At 27.8% G+C, this 20,078-nt stretch overlaps 2 protein-coding genes and 1 long non-coding RNA gene across 3 annotated transcripts; all 3 read left to right on the top strand.

The window, feature by feature from the left end:
• The first annotated feature begins 2,341 nt into the window (after positions 1-2,341).
• On the top strand, positions 2,342-11,244 carry LOC123275513 (hemicentin-1-like). The gene is made up of 6 exons (XM_044743675.1): positions 2,342-3,742; positions 4,449-4,578; positions 6,772-6,971; positions 8,000-8,320; positions 8,683-9,204; positions 10,507-11,244. The coding sequence occupies exons 1-6, from the start codon at positions 3,352-3,354 to the stop codon at positions 11,064-11,066; spliced, it is 2,124 nt and encodes a 707-aa protein (XP_044599610.1). The 5' UTR covers positions 2,342-3,351; the 3' UTR covers positions 11,067-11,244.
• A 938-nt stretch (positions 11,245-12,182) lies between these two features.
• Positions 12,183-14,030, top strand: LOC123259071 (odorant receptor 13a-like). The gene is made up of 3 exons (XM_044719337.1): positions 12,183-12,616; positions 12,819-13,515; positions 13,687-14,030. The coding sequence occupies exons 2-3, from the start codon at positions 12,849-12,851 to the stop codon at positions 14,028-14,030; spliced, it is 1,011 nt and encodes a 336-aa protein (XP_044575272.1). The 5' UTR covers positions 12,183-12,616; positions 12,819-12,848.
• A 3,423-nt stretch (positions 14,031-17,453) lies between these two features.
• Positions 17,454-18,410, top strand: LOC123275524. The gene is made up of 2 exons (XR_006511702.1): positions 17,454-17,586; positions 18,051-18,410. It is a non-coding gene; the product is annotated as an uncharacterized LOC123275524 (long non-coding RNA).
• The last annotated feature ends 1,668 nt before the right edge of the window (positions 18,411-20,078 follow it).

Genomic DNA, 20,078 nt, shown 5'->3' with positions numbered 1-20,078 from the left:
ATTTTAAATTTCTTTCATAAAAGATAAAAATTAAAATTTCTTTAATTTTAAATATGTAAAATAACTTTGAAACACAAGTTATGATTTTATATGAAATTATTTTGTAACATAACTTAAAATATATCTAATTAGCTTTCATGATTGTAAATTAACGTTTTTTACAGATCATTCATTCCAATTATTCTACAACTTTGAAAATTCGCTGTCAAAGTAGTTTCAAAAATTTATTTATGTTTTTATTATTATGATTTCCTCAAATTTTACATAACTGAAGGTAATTTTGCCTGAAAGGTTTATAAACCATTTTTACATTATATTAGTTAACTATTAAAAATTTAATGGCTAATTTAAATACTTATATCTGCATCAGCAAACTTTAAGAATGCGGAAAAAAAGATTCCGTAACAGAATATTATAATATCAAAAGAAAAAATAAACAACAAAATAAATTTATAAAACACGAAAAATCGTAAAAGAGATTAAAAATATTGACAGTATTTTATCAAATACTTCCTTAATTTACAAATATTTTAAACATATGATATTTCACAGTATTAATATTATTTCATTAAGTTAAGTATTAAAATTTAATCACAAATATTATGTCGTGTTTAAAAAATTTAACGTTACTCACACTTTACCGATAATTGAGTTAAAATGTCATTACTTATTACATTTAATTTAAAAAAATGTTGAACTCAGTATGAATAAAGCGAAAATAATAATAATTATGTCACTATAAGATATCAAAGAAAGCTCAAATTGTACAATAAAAATAATATGCAATTTATATAAAAAGTTTTTTCCGGATGAAGGTACCTGGGGTCAGAGCCCTGTGACTTTTAGTCCAAGTCAAGTAACTTTCAATTAACGGGAAATATTTATCATATCCATTGAATTTAACTCAACTATCTAAGTATATGTTTAAACTAAAAAAGAAAACAAAGAATGTCAGTCTATTGCAATGCTATCATATATTCAGTGAAGGTATTTTTTATTTATCTACACTGCCCCTCATATTTGAAACGGAAATAGAACCTACGAAGGGTAACAAGGGATTGCCGCCAGAAGGGAACGCACTCATGCAATAATGATCTACTGATTCGAATTAGTAACAAAATAAAATTAATTTTTTTTCTTTTATAATTAATAATTTTATACAAATTATTAATTGATATCGAAACAAAATTATTTATTAATATTATTATCATTATTATTATTATTTATTTATTTAATTGACCATGAAGTCGAAACTCCTTGCGGCCATCCAAAATTGATACAAAAAAATCTTAATATAATATATAATATATAGTGTGTTAAACACTCAATCATCACTAAATTCTATAACAATGAATATTGATAACAAGCAAGCAGCAGTTTGAAACTCTGTAAAGGTCGGTAACGTCGTACAATCAGCTGGCAATTGACTCCAGATTTTATTCCAATCGAAGATATCAATAATGATTTTTCATACTTCGCTGAATGATAAACCGGTAACTCAAGATACTCGACGAATATCTCCTCGGCGTAGGCGAGGCTCAAGAATTTCTAAGTCTCGCCTAATTAGAGGCTTTTGATTAAGATACAATGCTTTATAAATAAGACACGATAAGAAAAATTTAATTACGCCTAGAACTAATATAATTGATCCTTTTCATATTAAGACTATTTATAATATGAGTTATCTTATTTTCTCGCGTACAATTTACCAGTATAAGACAACGGGAAAAAATTCATGTTCAACGAGCTTCAGCTAAAAATTAGAAAAGAATAAAAAATTGAAACTAAAATTTTTATAAATTTCTAAAACTGACTGTTACATTTCCGGTGGATTCGAATCCAATAAAAGCTCGTTTAGTAATTGTTAATCTGCTTGAAAAAAACACTTAAGGTTAACGATCCTTCAATATATATTTTTCATTTCACTCATTATATTAAAAATTTGAAGTCATCCTGAAAAAATAGAAAGAAAAAATGATCGTAACTAAATTTTGATTGTAATATTTTAAAAATAGTATTGCAAAACATTGAACTGTCTAGACTTACAATTAAACCTAGGAGTCTCCTTTTGTATACCGGTAAAAATAAATGAATTTCCTTAGCATAATAAATCAAGAATACTCTTCAATGATTATTATTCAAATTAACCTGAATTGTGGATGTAGAAAGTGAATCTTACTTCCAAACAACTGACCTGGATAAAGATTGTTCATAAAAATTCCTCAAATAATTACCATCATATTCACAGCGTAATATTAAATATAAATATAAAATGTAACTAAAAGAAAGCGATTTACTCTTTACTCTAAAATTTTCTACTCTCTTGTATTTTGTATTAATAAAATAAAATAAAACAATTGCAATATGAATCCAAATAAATCGAATGATAAAAAATGTACGTAATGATAATGATATAGCTCTCATGGTTATTAGAGTATGAGAGTAATGTAGGCAGAACAATGAAGAAAATTTAAGCTGAAGGAAAAATAATATCTATATGTATATTGTAAATTGTATCTACATACTTTGAAATATAGATACAGATATATAACAAATGTATGATGATTTTTCATTGTTGGACATGGCCTAATGCAATGTAATGCAATGAATTGCAAGGCGTGGTTCAACACGTTCACACGTGTATACACCCAACTAGCCATACAGCGAAATATAATACACTGATGAATAAATATATGAAGATGTATTAAATATGGTGCATGGTATATTGACTTGCTATGATGACTTTTTAGAGTTGTATTACATATATTTGTATATACATATGCGTATACAATAATGATAACAGCCTAGACGTGTTCGAAAAATAAGGACAGAAGCATATAGAGGAGACAGGGTTGGATACGCACGCATGGCTTCGCACACACCGTTTGGGGCTCTGTGTCTTCCGCTTACACCAGGACTCACCAGTCTGTTGTTGTTGTCAAAGAGCTTAGGTTACTTTTTTTATTAATCCGTTAGTATGAGTTTTAAGTAAATACTTGTTCTTTATTTACTAATTAAACTCATCTTAAGTTTTCTTCTCAGTAGACGAGAAAAAAGTTCAAATTTACCGCTTTATTTTAAATCCGCGATGCGTCGAACTGAGGTGACTTGAAAATATTTATTTTAATAATAAAATACTAAAAATGGACTTTACTTTGTTTTTCAAATATCAAGTTTAATTGTTTATTTATTATGATTAATGAATAATGAAAATTAGTTACATATTGTTAATTTATTTTAAATTATTATTAAATATCGTTATCATTTTTCATAGTTAGAAAGTGTGTAATTGAATTGTATAAACCTGTTGTGAAGATTTATATTAATAAATTTATTTTAAATAAAATAATAATGATGGTGAAGATAAGAGCGATAGTTATCGCGTGTTTTATGTCAGGGGTGGTTTTTGTGGGTGTAAATAGTGAGCAGAGATTTATCGAGACTCCGCCGAGTTATCAAGAGGTTTCAAGCGGTGAAGATGTCAAGCTGATTTGCAAAGTCCAGGATAAAAAGGGCCAGTGTATTTGGCAGAAAGATCGCAAACCGGTTGGCATGCACCCTGATAAATACGAATGGGCTAACAGACGAGGTGGTGGCGGTGGTGGGGATGCTGATTGCACTCTTCTTATCAGACGTGCATCTCTCGATTTTGATGACGGATTATGGGAATGCCAGGTGACACCTGGGGATTTTACTCGGCAGGATGCATTAACGTCTTTGGCCTCACGGCTTCTTGTTAGGGGTAAGTTTTTTTTAGGAAGAAATTTTATTTATCTGATAAATCGTGGATTTTGCAATTACTCAATATTTTTTAAATAATTATAATTAATTTAATGTCAAGATAGCAATATTGAGAAGCTGATGCATGTAAATTTAATAAATCTTTGTGGGAATATCTTAGATTAAAAATTTTTTTTGTTTTTTCTTTTTACATGTAACAGAAATTATTATTTTGTCCAAGATTTTCTTGTTTACATTCATTGTTTGTGCTCATTGAGAAGAAAATTAATTCTTGATTAGAAAGATCTGAAATAAGTGAATGGAAACAATGATACTTTTATTAAAAATAGTGTGTTTAAATGATTTTTTAAGAAAATTCAGTTATATGTTTTCAATTCGAGAATATATGATAATGATTGATAAAATAAATAAACCTTGGGCTATTTATACCTTCACTGAAGATTTTTATTTTTGCTCAGTGCAATATAATACCATTGTTAAAAAATCAAATCATTAAAATAATTAATTTGGTTTACAGAAATAAACAATTTCTTGTGCCAAGAAAATTATGAGCAAGAATAAATTTTCTTGGCTCAAGAAATTTTGACTTTATTTAATAAATTTTTTATCTTCCTTAATATTTTCTTGAGCCAGGAAATTTTATCCTCGAGTCAAAAATATTTTCTTCACTTCTAATGGATTAGATTAACCTTGGTAAATTTTTCTAGTTAAACCAAGAAAGCCGAGCTTAGAATACGGTGGTACGATCATGACTGGAGCGCTTACATTGAGAGAAGGCCAGGAGGTCACTATTTCCTGTGTATCTCGTTATGGCAATCCACCAGCACTTATTAAATGGTAAAACACACACATATGTATCTATTTAGTAGGGTGTTGTAAAAAAACTAAGAAGATATTATCAACTTCCCGCAATAGTTATCAATAAGTTTTAAATATTGAGAAGTGACAGTTTTCATTCAAATTTTCGAAAATCAATTTTTCGTCAGATCTCACGTCTGTAAAGTTGACATTGACTCGACCATTAATGATCTAGGCTATTATTTAAGCGAAAAAATTAATTTGTAGTGTTGAATTTGTTGCTCTAATTAGAATTTTGTTGTTTGATTAGATTCCGAGCAATCATTAATTATGTAGGTCAATAGTAGATTGTCGGCTGCCCAATTTCAAAACACAGTAACTAACATTTATAAATTTTAAAAAATTTTTCTTATTAAAAAAAAGTTTGCCTGCCAAATTGATGAAAAATTTAATTTATGAATAGAAAATACTTGAATATAAATATTTTTAAGAAAAAATACTTGAAATTAAGGTCTAAAAGTTATAAAAAATACAGCAATATTTAAAAAAATTAGGTATAAAAATTTTGCAGTTACTGTGTTTTAAAATTGGGCAGCCGTTGTATCAATGCTAACTTTACAGATGCTCAGATCTCGATGTTTTGTTTCCATTAAAATCGGTTGATTTGTTCGAGAGACATCATTGTCGAAACGAGTGTTTTTTCAAAATAACTCCTAAATTTCTGGTCAGATTGATTCTTTTTATTTAGCAACTTTATTATTTTTTTACTTAAAAAACTGCATCGAATGCTTTAATTTGCATTAAAATCGGTTTATTTAAGAACTATGAATTTTTGTACATTCCTCCAATTTTTAAATTTATAGAGCTCAAAAATGTATTACATACTTTTTCAAAACCTTTGAAATTCAATCACTTACGAGTATTATATTTTCAAGTGTTTTTTGAGTCCGAATATAGCGGGAAGTTCCAGGGATGGTCTGGAGGGTCACAAATGTTTTTTTCAAGACAATTTTTTTGCTAAAACAGATATTATGATATTAAAAAAAAATTTTTTTTTTTTTAGAAGGACTTCTTTTTTCATATCCAATTATTCAAAAAAATTATTTTTTTTTTGTATAAATCCATTAAAAAAATTCGGTAGAACATTAATGATTCAAAAATAATCATTTTCAAAAAATCAAATTTCCGTAAAAGTTAGTGAGAATGCAAAGTAATATTTATTCAATAAAAACTACTGAACAACTGTTGAAAGAATTTTTTTCAAATTAATTTTTCATGCCTCTGATTGCACGTAACCACTAAGCTAGAATTATTTGCTCTTTATACACAGTAAAAAATTTTGCGTCATTGCGTCAAAAAATTTTGTGTTAAAAATTTTTGTGTTAAATATTTAACACTTTTATGTGTAAATTTAACATTAATTGTGTTAAATTAACACAGAAAAATGTTAAATTAACACAAAAAAGTGTTAAATATTTAACATAAAAATTTTTAACACAAAATTTTTTGACACAATGACGCAAAATTTTTTACTGTGTACCACTGCAGGGCATTGAATTATTTTAATAAGTTCCCACGAAGTATATTTTGTAATCAATGAAAAAATATGAAAATAACATAAATTTTCATATACTTTAGACTTCTATGATTTGTACATGCGAATAAAATTAAAGACAATTACTCTATTGGTCATCGCATCTGTTTGAGAATTAAATTTTTTTCACATAAACATGATATGTACGAGGAATAAAAAATTTAAGCTTCAGCGAATGATTTTTAATGAAAAAACACATTTTCCCTTGCTACTAAAATGCAAACATTTAATTAGCGACTGAAAACCCTAATCTTTATGTTAAAACTCATGAGAATATTTTTTTAAAAGCAAAATGTTGAAAAGTATCTTAGCTTTAATATATATTCATATGATATGTTCTACAATCTCTTTGCGAGTATAAATTAGTATACATTAATAGTAAAAATCTAAAAGTAGAATGACGAGTTAATGTGAGTTATAAGATACAAGAAGCACGAGTCCGTAACAAGACGTCCTCGAAGCATAGTAGGAAGGGCTGTCGTCCAAAAGGATAGTCTTTTCCGTTTCATGGTCTGATGGAGCTAGCCGCTCCTTCAGTTCAGCTGTACTCAAGTCCTGTGACTTGGGTTAATGTGCTATTTTTTACTTAATTTTATTTTACTTTATAATTGAGATTTAATTTACCTTAATCACTTCAGGTTTATCGGCGGAGATGAGGTAGAACCTCTAAGGGAGCAAACCAACGCCACGGAAGTCGACAGTCCTAAAACTTGGGCTGCACATAGTTTGCTGAGGATCAAAGGAGCTAGGGAGAATCATGGTCTACCTATCAGGTGTCTCAGCTTACACTCGTCCAGTCCGTTACCTGCTATTGCTGAGAGTCGACTTGATATTCATTGTAAATTTTTATTACTTAATTTTTTTGTTTTTCAATGCATGGTTCAAATTACTTAGACCTTCTAGAATATCATGGACTCTTTAAAATTTTTTTTTATATAAAATTTTACTGGTGATAAATTTATCAAATTTTTTTGTCACTTTATGGAATAAAAATAAAAACTATTGCAGCGATTGTTTTTAAATTTTTAGAACATGTTTATACATAATTCAAATGTATAAGAAATTTTTCTTTACAAAAAATTTTCAGTATTCTTACAGTTATTGAATATTACTAAGTGGAGAAAAAAAATTGTTCCATTGATGCCGTAATTGCGGCGTTCACAATGCCTGGAGAAGAAAATATTCGTTAAACTAGAAGATATTTCTTATACGATGATTCAGAATAGAAAAAAATTGTAATTTTGGTTAACATTGCAGTAATCTAGTTTTAAGAAAAACGTGTTTAAAGATAAAAAAGAACCTTTTTGACCGAGGAACAGTTTCTCTAAAAAGTTGTAGCTCAAAGAGCTAAGATTTTTTGAGTTAAGATACATTCTCAAAATTGTAGTATGTAATTTTTAGAAATAAAAATTGTTGGAAAATGCAAAAATCGATTTTTTGAAAGTTTCATACTAATGATACACCTTAAAACAATTTTTTAATTTTTTTAAAAATTCGAGTATGTTCAAAATTTAATTTATTATTTCGATCAATTTTATAATATTTGTTCATTTATTTAATTTAAATGCCAAGACTGAACAGTCAAATGGAAAAATTATACAGTGTGTAACATAGATACATAGTACAAGTGTAGAAAATAAGTTCTAACAATTTCAAGATTGAAAGATTTATAAAAATTTTCTAATTCTATTATAATATTCTTAAATTCTTAAAATATAATTATCCAAAATTTTAAAATGTGTTTTGTAAAGTCTGTATATTCTCGATTTTATCAAATTTTATCATGTTTGAAAAGACTTTTTTCAACTCTCAATTTCTTACAACTCAAATTATATATGAGATATAATAACTTTGATTAATTTCCAGATTCACCAGAAGTACATACCGAAACTAGCCCACGTTTATTGACATCAGCATTAGAAGACTCAGCAAGTTTTATGAGCATAAAATGCATAGCTGACGCAAATCCACCAGCAGCAATTCGATGGTACAAAGATTCAGTGCCGCTAACACGCAGTAATTCTATTGACTCATTTGGCCAAAATTCAACCCACCGTAACGGTACAATGAGCGGTTCTGAAATACGTTTTGAACCTGTAAAACAAACAGACGCTGGACTTTATACATGCAAGGGAATAAATGTCATTGGTGAAAGCTCACCAGCTAATTATCGACTAGACATTCAATGTAACTATTAATTAATTGTTATTATCATTACTAATATTTATTTTAACCTTAGTGACGGAATGGTAGTTACGGACGATGTCTCGGATAGCTTAACTGGTAGAGCCTTTGGCGCGTAACCAAATGATCCGGGTTCGAGTCCCGGTCTGGGCTGTCTGAATTATTTTTTCGGTTACCGAAAAATTCCTACTAAGTAAGGTCCCTCCTCCCCCCTTTATCCTTTATTTCCCCAGTTCCCAAATTTGTCTTTAATGACAAATTTAGCTATAAATTATGGCTAATAACATAATTTATTTATGGCTAATAACATAATAATTATGGTTATAACATAACATAATTTATTAACTTAAGTATTTTTACACTAGACGGCCCGCGAATGAGAATAAATGACCGAATGAACAACACCAGCGGAGAAGTAGAAGTAACCGCATTGTTAGCTTCCACTGTTGATCCATTTGAATGCGACGATTTTGATGCTAATCCACCGGCACGATATCGGTGGGTGCATTTGAGAGGTGGTGTTCCGCAAACCATCGATAATTCTGTACACGGAGAAACAGGTTCGCGGAGACTCAGTTTGAAAAACGTCATCTGGAGCAACGAAGGAGAATATCGATGCGTTGCTTTCAACATCATAAATGGTGTTCGCAGAGAAATGTCCAGTGACACACGATTCATTTTACATGTATCAGGACCACCGGAAATTCAAACGCGTCGTTATAATCATAACAATGATGATGACAATGATCGTCTTAGTGATAACATGAATATGGATGAATCAATCGCCTGGGTTGGTGACTCGTTTCATATTTTGAAATCAAGGTTTTGCTCGAGACCACCACCGAGATTGATTGCTTGGCAATGGGGCAGTTCACACATACGATCAGGTTTGTTTATATTTATATTTAACTAAATAACAACAATAACAATAATAATAATAATTATAATAACAATAACAATAATAATGATAATTAATGAAATGGTGAATTAATTATGAGCCTAATTCTCAATTTAGTTATTGACAATGGTAGTTTAATTGATAGTTCTACACACTGAAAAAAAAAATTAACTTGATTCAAGAAAATAATTCTTGATTCAAGTGAATCATTTTGAAAAATTTAATTGTCTTGATTTAAATAGAAATATCCTTAAATCAAGTAAAATTAACTTAAAAAAAGAAAAATTTCACAGTTAAAAAATTTTTTTACTTAAGGAGTCTCGAGACCATTTATCTATCTAGGAGATCTGATAAAATTTGTATGTAAATCTTGCAAACTTTTAACTTCTAAAAATTAAAATCTGAAATGGAAAAATAAATATTTAATTTTAATATGGTATGTGAAAAAGAAGATAAATTAATTATGAATTACATTGCATAGTAATTGATTAAAAAAAATTTTTCTTATTAATAATTTTCCCAAAAATTAATGATGTCAATAAATCGGTGAAATATGGCAACGGCTTATTATTTGGAGAAAAAATTTTTATTTTCTTTGTTGACAACACTCTGATATTTACTAGGATTAGGTATAGAAAAATCTTTACGTATATTATAGAGTGTTAATCATCAAGGTTAAATTTTAAAGAATACGAATAAAAGTTTTATGGACACAATTTAACATTTTAAGATGCACTTATTGAATTAAAATCAACATTAGTCATTACTCCTTCATATACCAGCATGTAATAACGAGTGACTTTCATAATTAATTTTTCATTAACCGTACAGAGGATTGGTTTGAAATTTTAATACAAGACGTATAACATGTTCATTGACTGATATGCAAAATTTCAAATTGTTAGTAATACTATGCATTTGGTCTCGAAACTCCTCAATAAAATTCTTCGAAATGATTTTTTTGAATCAAGAATATTTTTCCTAAGTCAAATTAATGTTTTATTCAGTTTAATCGGAGAGATTAAGGTTCGATTCCTGGTTTGGTCCGATCCCGATATTTTTTCAAACTTATTCTAGATTTTCAATGAATTTAAATTGTGACTTACATTTAACATATTAAATTTCATTAATTTATATTAATCTCACCCAAAGATGAGACAATACGTCTCGAATATTGATGGTCGAGGTGAAATGTTAAATTGGGAATCAGGCCATAAATTAATTCAACAATTTATTAAAAATTAAAACCGATCTTCATTTGGAAATTAAAATAATAATAATAAATTTTCAGGAGAAAGCATTGAACCAAAATATGAAGCATTGCCACTAGAACCAATAAAAGAAAGTAACGAAACAACAAACTGTTACTACGCAAAGTTAGAAATACGTGATTTACAAAAAGAAGATTCTCGTGTTTACAACCTACTGATTGAAAGCGAAAAAGGACGCGATACGACAAGTTTGAGGCTTATAGTCCGAGATCCAATGGAAATTAAAATAATAGCCATCGCTGGTGGTATTGGGTTACTATTATTGTTTGTAATAATCGGATTAGTATTTTACGCGATATTGAAAGCAAGACACCGAAAATATCAGAAAAAGCGCGCGGAAGAAGAAGATGAAAACAGCATTGCTGCGGATGCATTTTATACCACAACACCCTCGATAAATAGGCAGAAAACTACGGCCTCACCGGCTAGTAAAGTTTATGTAAGGAAAAGCCCTTCCGAAGGCGGACTTGCTGTTATGTATGATTATAATCAGATTGTTAAACATTCGAGGACGCTCAGTCCTGAAGCATTGAAAATAAGAAGAGCTGCCGCTGTTCTTCAGCCACCTACTATTGTTTAATTAGTAAAATAATTATTAGATATTAATTATTAATAGAGTAATTTTATATATTTACATTTCATATTCATCGAAGAATTATTTATTGTTCCGCATCAGTTGTTGTATTTATAGAATATGTTATAAATTGTAATCGCTCTTTATTGTAATATTAATTCTATTATCGTGTGAAATGTTAACAGTGATTATATAATTATTAATGCGTTATTCTTATTGATATATTATTAATAAATAATATTAATTGGAGCTTTGTAAGATCAACAAAAAAAAATAAAATTAAATACTTGTATTTATTTATTTAAGATTATTGTTATTATTGTAATAAATAAAATGCATAGAATATTGATTAGAATTATTTAGTTGTACATGATACGAACAGAACAAATTTCGTACTGCGAGAGAGTTTATCAATATTAATGCTTGATATTCACAAAAATAGCGAGTGTCACGAAATAAGGGTGCATAGTAAATTACCGGTGAAAGCTGGCTAGATTTGATAACAATTATCTTATGAATCGGTAGCGTGAAGGTCAGCAGATCTAAGTACACGAAAGGAATCGTACATTTATGTATATATCTATGTTTATTTATGCTTATAGGTAACCGTTGCGAGTAATAATAAAATATGCAAATAACTAATGCTTCAAAATCTATTCGGTACGCTTGGGGTTGATTATAGACTAGGGTAATGACCATATGAATGGGTTAATGTCCGGATATTGAGGGGTTGCATGTAATATGATGAAAATAAATGTTTTCAATATATTTAATGTGATAATTTTCAACTTAGTTTTTGCTTTGAGTATCATTTTTAAAATGTAAATTTAAAAATTAATAATAAAAAAAAAATTTCTTATAAATTTTTCCCAAAAATTAGCAATCAATTTATTGTTAAATAATACAATTTACTAGTAAAAGGCTTTGGAGGATCTTTTTTATTTAATTATCTTTTCCTAATATTATTTTCTTTTCCTAGTATTATCAATCTTTTTTACTTGTTTGGTTTTATAATTTCATTTTTTTCAAATCAACTGTTAACAAAAAAATATTAAATTTTTTAGAAAATTATTAATTAGAAAAAATAAAATTACATAGTAACAAAATTATCTTCAATACGCATGACTCTGATATAATATTCATATTCATAAATAAATGCAAACTGTTTCTAAGAAATTTAAGTACCACATAGTAGAAATCCATCAATTATTAAGAACCTACAGGCGATCTGCGGTCAAAAACCTTTTACTGTATGGACGCTTCTATAAATAATAAAATATACAAATCTTAGTCTTGTGAATATATTAATAATACTGTAGGTAGAATACACAGATGGGACCTAAATATTATCAGTTAAACATTGACCATGAGGAGCGTAACAACAGATCAACGAATTAATTGGACCGAGGAATCAGTAAATGCATTTGGATTGTACAAATATATGATGCAGGTTATTTGTTCGTGGCCACTAGAATATAGAAATAATTATTGGAAAATTCGCATTGTGTTATTATTTATTTATTTGGTAATATGTGTTTATTATCAGGCGCTAATACGTATGTTTTAATTTTTTTAACATTTTTTTAGTATAAGACACAGAAATTTTTTATTCAAAATAATATTTCTTCTCACAAAAAAATTTGTCTATAAGAATTTTTTTGGTTCAAAAAAAATTTTTCAAGTGTTCAAGTGAATTTTAATTTAATAATTTTTTTTTAGATTCAAAAGTTGAGTAATAATATTTCTTGTAATTTTTAGCTAGTCTCCGGTAATTTTTATATTAGAGAAATGCTGGACCATTGTGGAACAAGTTATGAAATGGCGACATTGTTTGGAATGATATTTGGCGTGATTTCGGGAATAATAAAAATCATACTTTTGAATTTATCTCGTGACAGCACATCGTTTATATTAAAAAATATTATTGACGACTGGTGGATTATCAAAGACAAGAAATCAAAGTTTATTATGAAGAAATATGCATCTCTAAACAGAATGTTATTTTACGGATTGTTGACACCATTTTTGATGTACACGGTCAAACTGACTTTAGAAAAAATTCCACATACTGTTTTAATAGACAACACAACTGTTCTATTGCGAACTATTCCTATAAGCTCCGAATGTTGGAATTTTTCAGACACACCTACAATTATTTACATTATTCGCTTCGTTTGGCGTACTTTTGAGTTCATGATTTACAACATTGTCAGTTGTGGAATAGATCTGTATTTTTTTGTTATAGCAATGCACATCTGCGGGCAAATGGAAATAAGTAACATGAATATAAGAGATTTTATGGAGATCCATAATGGTGTTTTTAAAAGTGAAAAATTTTATGCTGTTATTAATCGCCAGAAATATTTATTAGATTTGATGGATTTGCTACGAGAATCATTTAACTATGTGATTCTAGCGGTGTCGTTGATCGCTGCCGTTCATTTGAACGTAATCGGTAATTATATGTTATTTATAACGACGTTTTAAATAACAAACCGACTTATTTTATGACTTTTTTGTACAGTTTGATACTAAAAACGTCAATTTATTTATATAAAAAAAAGCAGATTATTTTCTGCCAATATTTTGTAAAAATACTTTAATTGTGATAAATTTTGAATTGCAGTTATAATGGTGTTTGTAGCTTTGAAGAATAATAACATTAGTTCAGTCGTCGAAGACGCTGCAGGAAATATTATATATTTTTTCTCTCAAATATATATTTATTGTTATGTAAGTGATAAAATGTCATCAAAAGTCGAAGAATCTTGTTTAGCAGTGTATAGTTGTTGTTGGTATAATTTTTCAAATAGAGTTAACAAGGATATTGTATACATCATGTTGAGAAACAGTCAAAAATTTTATCTCACCGCAGGAAAATTTTATAATATGAATCTGAGTAATTTCACAGACATTGTAAAAACTCTATGCTCATTTTTTTCAGTTATGAGATTAGTTATATTTGAGTAAATATATTGAGATTCTCTAATGATTTCGTTAATTTATGACTTTAATAAAAATAATAATATATTGTTTAATTTTCAATGTAATACATTATTTTTGCATTCGTTATTATAATAATCTAGAAGTTTATCGACGAATAACTTCACGGAAAAAAATAGATGCTGATGCAATAGGATGCAGTTCTGTGAGAGCAACAGGATTTTCTTGGAGTAGCGAAAGAATTTTTCCAGTGGGAGCTACAAGATAAAACTGAAAATTTTAAATGACGTTTATTTTTAGCAATTTTACACTGTATACAGTCGGGAATGAATTTAGAGTAAATTTTATTTCTATTACTTATATAGAGTACCAGAGTAAATAAGTATAAGTCATTTTTTTTTCGTCAGGATTGAAAAGATATTCAAATTCAAAAAAATAATCAAATTTATATCAGTTACTAATTTTGAAGAAAAATTATGATTTTTAAGAGAAATTTGAATTTTGAAAAAAAAAAATTCGAACTAAAAAACATCTCAATCTAAAAAAAAAATTTCAATTAAAAAAAATTGTTAATTTTGAAGAAATATTAAATCCTGATAAAAATAAAATTAAAATAAACTGTTTCATTTAATGTCATACTTTTTGATTATTGTTACGAAGATTGCTAAAAAAGTTCTTATACGCCTCAATCAAATTATTATTATTATAAATTACTCATAATGAGAATTTTTCCAAAATTTGGAATTTTTTCACATTTTGATTTTTTTTAGAAATTTGAATTTGGCCTTTCAAACTCGACTTTTTTTTCTTTTCAAAATTTGAGTTTTTTACAAATTTGATTATTTTTTTCAAATTAAATATTTCTTTAATCCCGACAAGAAAAAATTTCGGCATGAGACTTATTTTAATTGATTAAAAATTATTTATATACATTTAGTCAGGTACTCTGAGTGATAGAAACAAAAATTTACTCCAAATTCATAAAATTGAATTTTGGAATCTAAACTTAAAATTTGACTGAAATATTTCTTTCACTGAACAGTTCTGTAAAAAAATCCATGACACTTGAACAAAAATTTCTCTATCTGCAAATGAAGATATTAAGGAAAATGCCTATGAAAGTTTAATCTGTAGAAGTTACAGTTTAACAATCGAAATTTTTCATAATCCAGATATTACTTACCATTTCTATTAGGGTTGAATCTCGTCAAGTCCGTTCTCAATCGTCCTCTACATGGTAGAAGGAATATTTCAGCCGAATTTCAAGTTATTAAGTATTGTAGTACTATTCTCTAAAACTAAATTAGTAAAATTTTCACTTATTGAAATAGCAAATATAAAAACTAAAATAAAACTAGTAGTTTCAAAATGAATGTACTAAATTTATTACGTCTGTAGGCTTTATTTTTAATTTTTTAATAATAAAAATAGTGATTATGGAAAGCTGACGACCAAGCCGAGCTTAAAAGTTATTAAAAAAATATTAGATTGTGGTGAATAATTAAAAAAAAAATTGAAACATGCTCTCACTTGAATAAAAAACGATTTAAGGTTCAAATATTAACAATCATATATATAAACCCTTTGAATAATTTTTTTGTATTTTTTTTTAAATACATAAACAACGATATTGAACAAAAAAATTCCAATTGAACCATTATTAAAAAAGTTATGAGTGAAAAACCCAAAAAAAAGGCCATTCGGCAGCTGAAATGGAAGTAGATTTTATGATGAATAATGAAAATACTACTAGGGTTGCATACGAAAAAAAAAAAATACATTTTTGTTTGATTAAACAACAATGACGTCAAAACGAATGCAAAAGTAAAATTTCATTAAATCTGTCTGAGAAAGTAGGTAATTTTTGGCCTAGACTGATAATGAGGTACACAAATTAAAGCTTATTTAATAAGTTTTCAGATGCCATTTATAGAATTTTGATAAGATATCGCGTTCAATTGTAATTGCACAGAAATACGGTAAAAGTGAAAATTTTTGCGATTTTTGAAATTTTTGAATTGCTCTCATTTCTAAACTAATCGACAGATTTGGCTCATCTTAGAACTTAACCTCGGAAATCGTCCTAAGAATAAGTATGTTACGTTTTATTGAGATCTATTGTTATGGCTCAAACAGGTCTTACGGCTGTACCTCCCCGCATGGGCCCCGCTGGTAACTGGTCGGGTTGTCATTATATTACCGATCAGGCTAACGCAGTTGTTGAATGGGTTGATACAGTTAACTGAGTACGAGGACAGATTGACATTAAATTCAACTCAATTCACATCTGTCCTATGATAGCGTAAATGCTTAAGGGCAGGGTTTTTCCTTGCCAGCAAACTTGGCTGTGTATTTCCTATGTGAGGGTAGGATAGATGTACGTGCGTGTATAGCTCTTTTGAGCCCAGGAAACGGCCTCTTCGGAGGTAGGCGAAAGCCTCGCCATATATTCTTCTTCTGTCTTTTGCTTTTTCTGTCTCAACTTCAGTTTGAATGCATCGTCGTGATGACTGCCATTCCTCGTCCAGTTTCTTGAATCTTCCAAGAGCATTGACTACACCGGTTGTCTTGGTCTTTATCTCCTTGTGTAAAGATAATAAGAAAATAAAGATAAAAGTCTTATTTTACAAATTATTAAAAAAAGTTATTTTAGTATAAATACAAAAATTTGATTTGTACCTCTAATTCTATCTGAAACACTGGTCAAGAAAATATCGATTACTTTTGATAAGTAATTTCTAATGTCAGCGCACTTATAAAATAACAAATACCCTAACAAATTTCCTCACCACACCAATGAAGTTTATTCAACCAATGATGAATCATTCTATAACCCTAAAATAAATTTTCTCTCAACAGAAAAAACGGCGCATTCGCCAAATTTAAAATTCTGGCACATACATTTATGCATATTGTCTTCATATGCATTCATATCGGGCTAAATAAGTAATAACCTTCACATAAAATATTGATTGCCTGATACAGGCCATATTTATGATCATGTTAATTTTTTAAGCTCGATTATGAATAAAATATAACACAATAAATATAACATGATTTAGAATTATTTTTGCAGCGGTATCGGGACATATAAAAATCCTATTTTTACACATTTACAATGATAACATAAAATTTATTGTGACAAGTTTCATAAATGATTGGTGGACAATTGAAGATGAAAAATGCAAAAAAATAATGCATGAATATTCGTCATTGAATAGAGTATTATTCTTCAGCATATTGACATCAATGTTTTGTTACACGTCAAAATTGACCATCGACGGATTACCAAAAACTATTTTAGTTGACAATATTACTGTTGTTGAACATCTACTTCCATTGAGCGCTAAATGTTGGGATTTTTCTAATACAAATATTGTCATTTACGCTTTTCAATTTGCATGTCGTATTTTTGAGTTTATTATTTACAATATCACCAGTTGTGGAAAATTCGAAAAAACAAAATTTTACAAAATCGTAATCCGACAAAAACATTTAGTTGATTTGATGCATATGTTACATAAATCATTCACCTATATAATGCTTACAGTATTGTTGATAAGTGGAATACATTTAATTATAAGTATGATTCAATATATTTTTATAATTATATTTTTTATCATGTACAAATTGGGACTACACTGAGAAAAATCATTGTCCAGACAAAAATTTCTTAGCTCAACAATTTGTTGAAATGCACCAATTAAAATTAATTACTTATTGACAAAATAATATCAATTTGATCAATTCTTCAGACAAGAAATTATGTTCTCGATAATTATCAAAAATTGATGTTTTTGTATCAAGAATAATTTTTTTATAGAAGTATTTTATTTTCTCAGTGTAATTAATTTAAATCCGTGTAAATGTTTTTTTTTTTAATCTCTCTCATCCTTCATGATTGAACTAGATCATTTATCTAAAAATTGAAAAATTTTTAAGTCAAAAAGAAGTACACAATACATAACTAAATATTTTCACAAATTTGTATATGATTATTAAATTATATGCAGTACTGCTGTTTAATAATAACAATGTTTGTTACAGTCATCATGATATTTATAGCGCTAAAAAATCACGATATTAGTTCGGTAATCCGAGATGCTGCTGGGACAATTTTGTATTTTTTTTCTCAAATATTTATATACTGCTATGCTGGGGAAAAATTGAAATCGGCTATGCAAGAGTCATGTTTTTCAGTGTTTAGCTGTTATTGGTATAACTTTCCAACGAAGAATTGTAAGGATATAAAATATATTATGCTAAGAACTAGTCAAGAATTCCATTTAACGGCAGGAAAATTTTATCGTATGAATTTGGAAAATTTTATAACCCGGGTCGAAAAATTTAAACTGATTTTAAGCTAAATGATCTGCATTTGAACTTATTGATCTGTATTTGAACTTTTAAAAATATTTTCATCTATATTTGATCTACTATTCAAATTATTTTTGATCTGTTTTAAGTCTAAATAACTTTTTAGTAAAATAATTGAGCAGCTATGAATATTTTATGCTGTTTCTAATCTAATGAGACTAAAAAGTTTTAAAAGTTCGATCGGTTTTTAGTCTAGTTAATTTGTAGATGGACTTTATGTATTGTTTTCAAATTCAATATGAAATCTTATACTGTTTTTGATCTACAATTTTCACTCTAAATGTTCGAAGGCCAAAAGTCGACTAAGATAGTGACTTATATTTTTTTGGACTCACAAGTATCTCATTAAAAATTATAAGTCGCATTTATTTGAAAAAATAAATTAATTTATAATATATTCATACGTTCTCTTGTTTTATGAACTGAACGTCGATTATAACCTTACATCTGTCATATTTATTTGTCACAGCTTAACATTTCATGGATTATAAAAGTTTTGTAACTGCGAATATTAGTTGCAGTGATAACTAATAAATTTGTATTAATATACGTATATAAAATAGTTCTCATCGTTTGATTATGGATCTAAATCTAGAGTTTTCTAATTATCGTTATTAAACACAATGTGAATACATTGACAAGATTAAAATGTTGACAAGATGACAAGATTAATGGTAAATTTTATACTTTCTCGCATCATTTAATGAGCGATATTCACTATTTGGTAGTGCGAAGAATACCGCTTGGTATACACTGCACTACGAAATAGTGAATAGTCACTATTTCAATTTCAGAGAATGAAAAGCTGTGCCCTGTAGAGGATCTTCGAGGACATGAATAAAATAATAATAAATAAATAAATATATTATTATTATTTTTATTATTATTATTATTACTATCTAACTCGTAACAGGTCTGTTTTTGATCTACAGGCGATCAAAAACCGACTAAAAATTATGCAACGTTTTTGTTTTTTTTGACCTTGATGCGATCAAAACCAGTTAAATGATTGTAACAAAAAAAGTCTGATTTTGGTCTTGAAACAATAGAAAACAATTTTATTATAACATTAAAAATGATCTGAAATTGGTCTGAATTTGGAATAGTATGGGCAAAAACAGATTAAATTCTTATATAAAATAGATGCACATAATAAAATTAAATTGAATGAAAAATATTAAAAATTTTTATTAATCATAAAACAGACTAAATTTTTTGACCCGGGAAGTGTTATTAAAACACTAGTATCTTTTTTTTCTGTGATGAGGCTGGTAATTTTTGAATAAACAGAGTGTTAAATGATAATAAGTTTATGATAATGAGTACTCCGAATATGTATTTTTTGACTTTTACTTTTACTAAGACAGTATATTATTAGTTGAATTTTTAAATATTTTACTAAATATAGACTATTTACATTTAGTCTTACAATTTTGACAATAGTTACTAGTCCTTCAGAAGAATGATCAAGTATCGTGATAGAAAATTTTCAAATATCAACAAAATTTTTTCAATAAGAGAGAGGTGATTAAAAGCCTACTTTTAAATTTCCTGATGGCGTTACTGTGACTCTAACCAAAATTCCAGGATTTACTTCAAAAATAAAAATTTAAGGGATATTTAATTATTCTATTATTTCGCAAAATAAATTTTTCATTATAATTTTGAAATACTAGTATCATATATGAAAAACCGCGT

This window comes from Cotesia glomerata, linkage group LG2 (genome assembly GCF_020080835.1).
Source record: "Cotesia glomerata isolate CgM1 linkage group LG2, MPM_Cglom_v2.3, whole genome shotgun sequence".
In the NCBI taxonomy this organism is placed as follows: Eukaryota; Metazoa; Arthropoda; class Insecta; order Hymenoptera; family Braconidae; genus Cotesia; species Cotesia glomerata.
Note: the sequence above shows the minus strand (reverse complement) of the source record. Positions and strands in the feature narration are given on the sequence as shown.